The 10,215-nt window shown below is 43.5% G+C and overlaps 1 protein-coding gene across 3 annotated transcripts; it reads left to right on the forward strand.

Annotated features, from left to right (window-relative positions):
* Positions 1–55: 55 nt before the first annotated feature.
* Positions 56–10,180, forward strand: GAR1 (GAR1 ribonucleoprotein). Of its 3 annotated transcripts, none has more exons than XM_064450110.1 (7): positions 56–270; positions 1,170–1,378; positions 1,459–1,613; positions 3,091–3,150; positions 3,566–3,701; positions 4,641–4,736; positions 5,089–10,180. In XM_064450110.1, exons 2-7 carry the CDS (start codon positions 1,183–1,185, stop codon positions 5,100–5,102), a joined length of 657 nt encoding a protein of 218 aa, XP_064306180.1. In that variant the 5' UTR covers positions 56–270; positions 1,170–1,182; the 3' UTR covers positions 5,103–10,180. The 3 variants fall into 3 exon arrangements, with proteins under 3 accessions (XP_064306180.1, XP_064306181.1, XP_064306179.1); XM_064450111.1 differs by having other exon boundaries at positions 56–236; XM_064450109.1 differs by lacking the exon at positions 56–270 and adding an exon at positions 582–981.
* The last annotated feature ends 35 nt before the right edge of the window (positions 10,181–10,215 follow it).

The raw sequence follows: 10,215 nt of genomic DNA on the forward strand, positions 1-10,215 counted from the left end.
AAAGTAAATGATTAAAAGGAAGCACTTATTAAGGGTACACATTTCTTTTCTCCAGAGGAGGCGGATCGCATCGCCACGCCGGTTCTGCTGGTCGTAGGCGACCGTCTTTGCCCGGTTACTGTGAAAGATAAGTGTGGTTTCGTACGAGATATATGTGTCCTCGCGTATATGGAAAGAGGGTCAGGGGAACACTCATATCCGTGCGACGCCTGTCATATACTCAGCTGGATTACAAGGTCATTTTACACAATTTGTACAGAGAATTTTCAGGTATTTGCCAAATGCTTGCAGTCCTCTTCTGAAGGGAACCCGCCGGGGGGGGGGGAAGGGGCTGGCAGGGGGCGGCCATCGCTCCCTCCTGGCAGCGCAGCCGGTCAGCGCCCACCCGCCGCGGGTGGCGGCCCATCGCGCCGCTCCACTCGGACCCAAATCCAGGGCAACCGGAGCCGCGCCGGGCCCGGCCCGGCCAGGCTCGGCCCAGCCTCCCGCCCCGACCGCTCGCTTGGGACCGATGATGACGGGCGTTGTGCTCCTTTTGCGACAGTGCCGGTCGGGGGGGGGGGGGCGTTTCATTTACGGCAGGCTGCCTGGTTTCCGGCGGCGTGGGCGGCTGCCCGGTGGTGGTGCACGCTGCTGACGGAAGCGGCTGGTGGCGGCGGGACGGCCGGCGGGGCGGGCGGCGCGCACGTGGAGGCAGGCCACGTGCGAGGAGGTCGGGCTCGAGCCGCGTGTGGGGGCACGCGGGGAGGGGAGCAGAGCCGTTCGCGGCTGTTGGACCGCTCCTCAGTGCCCGGCCCGCCCTGCGGACGGGCCGGTGGCAGCCCTGAGGGAGCGCCGGGCCGGGCCGCCGGCGGGGGTCCGGGAGCGCGGGGATTCGCCTTCCCGGGTTGCCCGCCCTCCTCCCGGGGCCGGAGAGCGCCACGTCCAGCCCTCGTACCTAGGAGTGAAAAACTTGCCATCGCTGCTAGTCGCTTTTTACAGGTAGGCGTTGCAGTGGGTGACTTCGTAGGTGTAAACCCGATTCTTCCCGTCCCTGCGTGCCTTCAGTGAGAACTGAAGCGGCTAGCCATTAAATGAACAAACAAGGCTGTCTGGAGGGTTTAATTTGTACAAATCAAATGTGAGGTATCTCTTACATCTTAAACGACTAATTTATGTTTATAATTTAGGAGGTAGTAGAGAATGTCGTTTCGAGGAAGAGGAGGTGGAGGAGGAAGAGGAGGTGGAGGAGGAAGAGGAGGTGGCTTCAATCGTGGAGGTGGCGGCGGTGACAGAGGTGGCTTTAATCGTGGTGGACGAGGTGGCTTTGGACGGGGAGGTGGACGAGGAGGCTTCAACAGAGGCGGATATGACCAGGGGCCTCCAGAAAGGGTAGTTTGTAAGTTACTTGAAGAGATTATGTTTACTTAATTTAGAATGGCTCCTCCAGATCTTTAGCTTCTTTGTTCTTTATTTCAGTATTGGGAGAGTTCATGCATCCGTGTGAAGATGACATTGTTTGTAAATGTAAAACAGAAGAAAACAAGGTGCCTTATTTCAATGCCCCAGTGTACTTGGATAATAAGGAACAGATTGGCAAAGTGGATGAAATCTTCGGACAGCTGAGAGATTTTGTATCCTTCAAAAAAATGTGTGATGTACAATATTTGCTTTTTAAAGGCTCATTATTAAATGGAATTTCTGTAGGATTTTAAAATAGTTCAAGGCTTGACTACCAGTTAGATGTGAACAGTCACAAGTCTAGCTGCAAGTGTTGGTGTCAGTAGGTGCCTTACTCACATTAAGTGCCTGTCGTAAAGATTTTTCAATATGATGGAGTACCTTATGTCAGGCAGAGGTTTTCGGTCAGTGCCAGTACTGGCAGATGCCTTTTGGATCCGTGGAGGTTTGAGATGTTACTTTTTCTAGCTACCTGACAAAATTTTCTGCTCTAGGTTACTTATTCATAACAGGGTTGGATCAAGGGAGGGGGCTCTTTTTGTGCTTAGGGGACCTTGATCACGCTCCAGCTTATACTTAGTTATAAAGGTGAGTTCTGCTAGGACATCCTTTGCTCATTGTCCAGCTTGTTACTTAAACTGCCAATAAAAGTGGGCTTGTGCTAGGGCATCCTCTTGCAAAGCAAGGTTGTTGAGACAGGGGTACTGGGTCCATTCTTTTCTCGCTCCCAGGCTGACAGAGTCCGTGATAAAAGCGGGATGACTCAGGGAGTAACCTTGTAACATGGTAGTAAGGCTTAGCCTGTGTTGGTTGGCTGAGCATCAGTAACTCGCTGCATGCATTTTCCTCTCCCACATTAAATGTGAAGTAAAATGTGCAGGTCTAAATCACTCTCACGCTCTGAATTATTAACTTGCAGGTTCACTTTTTGTATCAGAATTATGTGAATTTCAGAAACTTGTTTTCTTCCTGCAATAACATACTAAAAAAACCATGTTACTGGATTTTGCAGTTCCCTTGCTTCTCCACTCAGTCTTGAGTTTTAATTAAGTGCAGTTGGCCAGCAGCTCTTTTTGATCTTCGGAGCCACGTACCAAGGTCCTTGCATACTGGAGAGCTGAAGGTGTGCAAGACTGTGTGTGGGGTTACAGAGAGTGTCTGCCACCTCGCTGTGGGGTGAGGCTGGGCATGTGGTTGGTCCAGCAGACCCTGCTGGCTCTTGTCTTTCCACAGCCAGGCAGTTGTACCACCCAGCAGCAGCAGCACTAGCAGAGCCCCCGCAGCACGTAAATTGTTGCAGATAAACTTTGAGGTCACCCTGGGGCTGAAGGGGTCATCTCTTGCTATACAAATTTGTTTCTTTACTATTTTTCTATGTACTCTTTCCAATGATATGTTCTTCCTTATGCCTTAATACATAGAAGGAAAAAATTATTTTACTGCAAAATTCCATATTTATAAATATGAAAAAAACCTGAGAAAAACTGGAAATAATTTCTCCTGATCTTCTAATTGTAATTTTTTGTGGCGGTGATGTTTAGCTTCATTTGTAAAATACTAATTTAGAACATGTCTGAATGTGCCTTTCATATAATAAAAATCACAATTTCTAGTGTTCATTCCTGCTGTATTCCTTAAAGAAACTAACAGTACTTTTCAGTGAAACTGTCTGAGAACATGAAAGCCTCTTCATTTAAAAAAATGCAAAAGGTTAGCCAATCTCAGTAACAGAATTCTACTGTATGTCATCAGTTAGATGAATCTACTCTATGTAATCAGATAAGAAAAGCTGTATTAAGTTTTTATTAACTTTAAAAGCTAGTTGTCCTTTGTAAACGTAAGTATTCATTTCCTCTTCATTCCACTTTTGTATCAGCCACATTCTTCCTTTTCCCCACCCTGCAAAAAAAGATGTAACGAATGAAACTCACGCAGATACCGTCTATATTTTAATAACTTTATAACACTGTCATTTTTTTCTTGCGTGCTTTCTTTATTTGGCTGTTTGCAGAGGACAGTTTGACATAAAGGATTAAGACCAAATTTTGGACATTTGTAAATGGAGATATTAATGCGCTCTTTAGCCTTGGTATTTCCAAAGCCTAATGGAACTCTCTTCCTACAGTTTTACATTGATCCAGCAAAGCTGCTACCCCTTCAGAGGTTTTTGCCAAGGCCCCCTGGAGAAAAAGGTGCTCCCAGAGGAGGTGGTAGAGGAGGACGTGGTGGTGGACGTGGAGGAGGAAGAGGCGGTGGTAGAGGTAAGATCCCAAGAATGGATGCTGCAGAATGTTGGGATTTTTGGTGTGGGATTTTTGGTTGGTTTAGGTTTGGTTTTTTGTTCGTTTGCTTTTTTTTTTTTTTGTAAAGCTGCAGTTGAGTACTTGAATATGAACAGTTGTATTGCAAAGAAAAAATGTTATGCAGATTTCTGTGTGATGACTCAATGGAAGAGGCAGTGATACCTTTCCAATGGCAAGACCTAGGCTTCTCTAGCTAGCTAAATAACAGCTCCCAAGCATGGGGAGGACAGTAACCTGATTTGTAACAAAGGCAGGAAGCGTGACTGTTAAGCAAACTTTTGCTAAAAGGTTGTAGATAATACGCACTCAAAACTGTCAGTGAAAGCTTTATTTTTAGTATGTTCTAAAAATCTAGTTTGGACAAAATACTTGAAATACAGTGTTTTGAGAGAGGGGTGAATGGCCTGGTAGCTCTCATCCTTCTTTGCTTTTTGAACATCATCTGCAATATACTCCTCAGTTAAAGCTGAAGTTCATTTTTTCTAACATTGCAGTTTCTTGCCCCTTCTCCCTACCCTGCCCCTTTGCAGCACCACATGAGTGTTTCACAGCTTTTTGTTTTGCTTGTTTTAATGCTCTGTTGCCTTGTAATGAATTAACAATTAATAGTTGTAATTGATTTTTTGCTCCCATGAAAGAAGTCTATCATGGAGTTTTGTTAGTGTCTTTAGTATTTTGGACATTGTATATCAGATATTAAACAATACCTAAAATGCTGCAGATGGTCCCTAGAAGAGACAAGGTGCTGATAATTGACCTAGTAACTGTCCAGCAATTGCCAGCTGCTGTTTGGTTGTTGTTGTTCTTTTCCTCTCAGAAGCTGTCGGTGAAAGAAGTTGTTGTGCATAACAAAGAATTTATATGCTCCTCAAAATGTATTTTTTTTCCTATGTTTAGGAGGATTTGGAGGAGGAAGAGGAGGGTTCAGAGGAGGAAGAGGTGGAGGAGGAGGAGGATTCAGAGGAGGAAGAGGTGGTGGAGGAGGCTTTCGGGGTGAGTGTGTGGTTTTTACATTTCAGAAATAAGAATGACTCCTGATTTCTAAAACTTAAATATTAAACGCAGTGTTGTAATTTTTAATCTCTTATTGATGTTTGTCATTTTCTGCAAAAGGTTTCTGTGCGTCGCAGTAGCTTGCATAAACCAAAGCACAGTGTCCTGCATTTTTTGATGCTTATGTAAGACCTTGCTAGTCTTTTGCATTCAAAAAGGACTGTGAGAACAGATAATGGCGAAAAATTATTTTATTCCATCAACTCATTTAGTGTTGTGTATATAATTTATTTGCTTTAAATTCATCTAAGATGTGAATTGTTTGGTGTATTTTTCTTCCCTCTTAAAACAGGAAAAGGATTTTAAAAATGGAGCCATGACCATCTCCCCGTTGTCTTACCATATCATCTGCAGAAGTGAAGAACAAGGAGAAATTTTTGTAAAGGACCCTGAAGAAGTTCTTTTTGTAAAGAACTTGAAACTGTAAAACGATAACTTTTTTTATACTTACTGACTGTTGATGAACACATGAGGAGAGCTAGCCCTAGGCGAAGAACTGAAGACTGTTCAGAAAATACTTGAACTTCTGTTACTAAGCCAGGATTCAATGTTATTCTTAAACTGTTTGTTTCTGACAAGTGACGTAGTGAAAGCTTGACTTCATGTTGGAGCTTGGAGCAAAAAATCAGTTGAAATGTTTTTTCAGAAAAACCCTACGGGTTCACTACATGCACATTCGTCAGTGTGAACCTGTTACCTACGTGTGACTGATCCCTAGCTCTCATCCTCTTTTTATATTGAATCCTCTGGGTGGCTGCAAAGTGGACATGCTGTTTAAACAACCTTCATGAAGCTTTTTATACAAACTAAACTTCAAAATTCTGTGTTCATAGAATTTTTTTATACATAATAATGTATAAAAGGAAAGGAGGATAGCAAAGTATGTTCTGTGGATTTTTCCATATAAATCTCAATGAAGGCCAAAGGCATTAAGACATGTTCTTCTTAGAAGCTATCTAATGGCTAAGACAAGGTTAATACTATTCTTATGTCACCTAATTGTATCTAATTATACTGATACTAAAATTGCTAAGGATTTTTAGCTGTCCCCACCTCCCCCTTAGTCTGCTTCTCTTGAGGTTTTAATGTCCTGGCAGTGCACCTCTGTGGTGCTCTGGGCTTGTGTAGGGCTTAAGATTAGATAGCCCATCATAGGGCTCCTCTGCACATGGTGCTTTCGGTTAAGTATTGCTTAAAAAAGACATGAAAAAATCTGCACAAGTCTTTGGTCTCTTTAATTGGATCCATTATCAGGAGTGTTGAAAAGCTAGTAACTGTCTCTTCCTAAGGGTGGAGGAGAACAGGATATCTCTCTGCTCTTTAACTTTGGAAATAAAATAAGAATAGAGAAGTAGAATCTCCCTGGATTTCATCCCAGAGCCAGGAGTCCATTCACAGACTCTCATACCAAGCACTTTTGAAAAGGGATCTGTAGAATAATCTACGTGAAGGTATTTTAAACATCTCGTTCAATGTGGAAAGAAGTACATTTCAGAATTGTTTGTATTGTTGTATGTTTTCATTAATGAATGCAGTAACAGGCAAATGAGTTATGTTAGCCTTCTGCTTAACAAAAAGAAACAGGTAGATTGTCAGCACCAGGACTGGACAGTTACTGGTCGTTTTAACGAATGTGACTTAGTTTGAATAGTCTCTGGAACAAAACTTGAAACAAGTTAGCAAAACAAATGTGCAGGAATTCAGTTAAGTCTGAACAGGTGCTGCATAGGGTAATCTCTACCCTATGCATATAGAAGTACATCCCTCTATACAAAAAGGATGTGGACAGGCTGGAAGGGGTCCAGAGAAGGGCCACCAAGATGATCAAAGGACTGGGAAGCTGCCATACAAGGATAGGCTGGGAGAGCTGGGTTTGTTCAGCCTTGAGAAAAGGAGGCTCAGAGGGGATCTCATCACCGTGTACCAGTACTTAAGGGGTAGCTACAAAGAAGATGGAGACTCCCTTTTCACAAGGAGTCACACGGAGGGGACAAAGGGGAATGGACACAAGTTGCTCTTGGGAAGATGCTGATTCGAATCGAGAGGGAAGTTTTTCACAGTGAGGACAGTCACCCATTGGAATAATCTCCCCAGGGAAGTGGTTGACTCAGCCACGTTGGACACCTTCAAGAGTTGCCTGGACAAGGTGCGGGGCCATCTTGGCTAGGCTGCGCTCTTCCTAGAAAGGTTGGACTAGATGATCTCTGAGGTCCCTTCCAACCTGGGATTCTGGGATTCTGTGTGATTCTGTAATAGGTAAAAACATTTTTCACCTTAAAAAAAAAAAAACACAAAAAGTTGGAATTTCTGCTAGAGCTGCCTTTGTGAGAAGCAGCTGAGTCTACTGTTCAACTGCAGCACAATCAGGAGTTGAGGAATACTGATTATTTTCCTGGTATCCAGACCTCTGAAAATGTTTAGACTTGTGTTGCTGTGTATTGCTAGGCCTAAATGACTTAGGGCTCTGACTTGAGGCATCGTAGAATTGCCCTTTAGACAAAATCCTATGCCAGTCGTTGCATCTCTGGCATACCGCATTGCAGTTGAACAATGCCAACCTGCAGTGAAGCTGGACTTGTCATCACTTTTGTCATATTTGTAATTGTATCATCTGCCGTGCTGTATTTCCTTAGTGGTGCTTCAGTAGCTAGTTGTGGGTAGCTGACTTAGATCTTTCCTTATTTTTCTGGCTTTGGAAGACTAATATAACACAGTCCTCAGTCTTACACCCAACATCATACTCTGCTTCGCTATTCTCACTGCATGCTTCAGGAACATACTTTTTGCCAGGATATCGGAAGAAGAGTGTACTGCCACCACCTTTAAATTTTGTGACATGACGGCTGATCTTTCAATTGTGTGAAGTACTGTCTTGCAGCCTTGGACAAGAAGCGTATGCTTTGAATCCCACAGCAGATGGAGCAGTGAGTCAGCCTGAAGCCATTGCAAGGCCAAAGCAAAGACTTCTACATCTGTGTGTGGAGGGGTTAAAGAACAATATCCACTGCAGCTCTAGAGGGGAGTTCAGCCTCTTGATTATAGGGAACGGGATTGCTGTCCCAGCTAAGGAGTGCATGAGGAGCATTATGGCATGCCCTATGCCTACAAACAATGTTAGATAGGATTAACACAAATATCCAGAGGAAATTTAGATCTTTGTGGAGGTTGTAGGACATTCAGATGCTGATGGAAGAACAACCTTAGTGATTGGATGTGAAATGAGCTACTATATGAGGAAGCAGCGTCTGGACATGTCTGCCACGTGGTGATGCCTTTGTTTTGTTTTTCCTTCCCCATTCTGGGGGTAAGTGTGTTTGGTTGTGGCAGGGCCCACCCAGTCTCTGTTCTGCGTTGTCTCCTCTGTGCCATGGCGTGACCCTGCCCTCCTAATGCAAGTAGTTGCAAACTGTAATAGGTAAAAAATCAGTGTCTTAAATTAAGACAAAATGTCTTGTTCTGCAGTGTAATGCTGCAGTAGTCAAATCCTGTCTGTGATTCTGTCACTGCTCCTGATCCTAGTAAGTGAAGTGTTCAAGTTGTATAGATGTGCTTACAGATATCCTAGGATTTTTATGCAGAGAACAGGAAAGGTGGGCTCACCAGCACCCTGACAGAAGTAGGTATGGTGACAGAAACAGAAGGTTCAAGTAGCTGTAGTGTCTGGGGGAGAAAGAGTCACACTGCAGTCTGAAGCAAGAGGGGTGGGGGGAATATGTTAGTGTCAGTGCGGGCTCTCAGTGACGGTTTGGTGTTCCCTGGATTTTCCCTCACTGGCAGCCTTTGGGGCAAACAGCTGGGCCACCTAAAGAGCTTCCCATGTGCCTCCCGTGCCAGCAGCACAAAGCGGGTTGCTGTCCTGCAATATTCCTCCAAAGCTCTGGAAGAAGGTTGGCTTCAGTGCACCCCAGAGCACTTGGCTTCCCGTCCAGGACACAGCCATAGTGGTGTCACCTGCCTGTTGCCTTGTCTACTTGTCCATGTCTGCACATGCTCGCTGTCAGCAGGGGCAGAGCGTTCAACGACCAAGTCCCGTTTTCAAAATGTGGTCGCAAGTGCATGTGTTAGCCACTGCGGTATTTGACCCAGACACAGGGTCCGACTTTCAGCTGATTCTGAAAATGACAGCTGGTAAATCAGTAAGATCAGGTTGCTTAAAGGTGTTTAAAGACCTTGACCCTTTTGTCTTTGCCACGCTAAAATTCTGGTTTTATGTTTTTTCTGTGTGGGATCTAAATCCTTGCTAAACAGGGTAATACATGGACGTGTATTGTAAAGCTGAAATTGTTATCAGTTGAGAATGGCTTTAGTGCTCCTGCATTCCTTCTTGGAGGGATGTTTTTTCTCCTTGTGTTCTCTATAGTTGCTGGGATAGGATGGTTCAATATAGCTCATAGATTTGCTGTGTAACTTTGACAGAGAAATTTGATGAAGTGCAAAAAATAATTGGGATATTTTAACGTATGTCTGCAGCACAGGCTGTTGTAGAACAGAAAGGGTTCTCTCTAGCACTGACATGAAATTATGAACGGTTGCCTGAAGCAGTGCTGGTTAGTCACATGCATAGTGGTGCAAAGTTATCTGCAGTTGTGCGAAGCATTGTCTTCTTTAAAAAAGCATAGCTGCTGCATGAAGTTTGGCAAGTAGGAAGCTTTGTGGAGTCATGCTTTTCAGGGTGTTTTCTTCAGTCAGCTGAAAACCTCTTCAGTTTAGAGTCAAACTTTTCTAATCAACAGTTTAAATCTAATAAGAGTCTCTGTGAGGGAGGAAAAAAAAGTAATTGATTTGTTTTCCATTGGGTTCCAACCATTTGCATCTGTTTGTGAAAATAAGACTAAAGGGAAGTTCTGCCTTATAGAGCCCTCTAGTGGTGACGTGGGTAATAAACGTGGGAGGGTTTGGTTTGGGTTTGTTTTTTTTAGCGTGGTCACCACTGAAAGTAGGAGAAAGGTTTTGTTTTGGTTTTAATTGTTAAATTTTTTAAAATGCAAACGGTAAGTTTCGCTACTCTCATCACTTGTAGATTGAAATATACTTTACACATAACTGAAAGAAACTTGCTAAACCCTGTAGTGAGTTTTGCATTGCCCCATATCTATACAGATACCTACAAATTGAAGAATGGACTTAAATAGAAATTGCTACTGATCTGGGACAAGTGGGAAGGAAAAGCATCACTTGAGGTTATAAAGTGCCCCTCTGACACTAGTAATATGTAATACTATCTGTTATTGGAGGATAAAAACAGCCAGAGGTTTTGGATTCTTTTTTTTCTTATGCCTGTATTAAAAAGCAGTGTGGTAAGCCATATTTTATCTGGCTTAGGAACTGTGGTTCCAACTTTCTGGATTATATGTATACTTCAATATTAAATGTTTTATGAACTCTAGTGTTCTAGAAAAAATACTTTTAGATTAATGAC

The sequence above is a fragment of the Phalacrocorax carbo genome, chromosome 4, assembly GCF_963921805.1.
Source record: "Phalacrocorax carbo chromosome 4, bPhaCar2.1, whole genome shotgun sequence".
NCBI classification, from domain to species: Eukaryota; Metazoa; Chordata; class Aves; order Suliformes; family Phalacrocoracidae; genus Phalacrocorax; species Phalacrocorax carbo.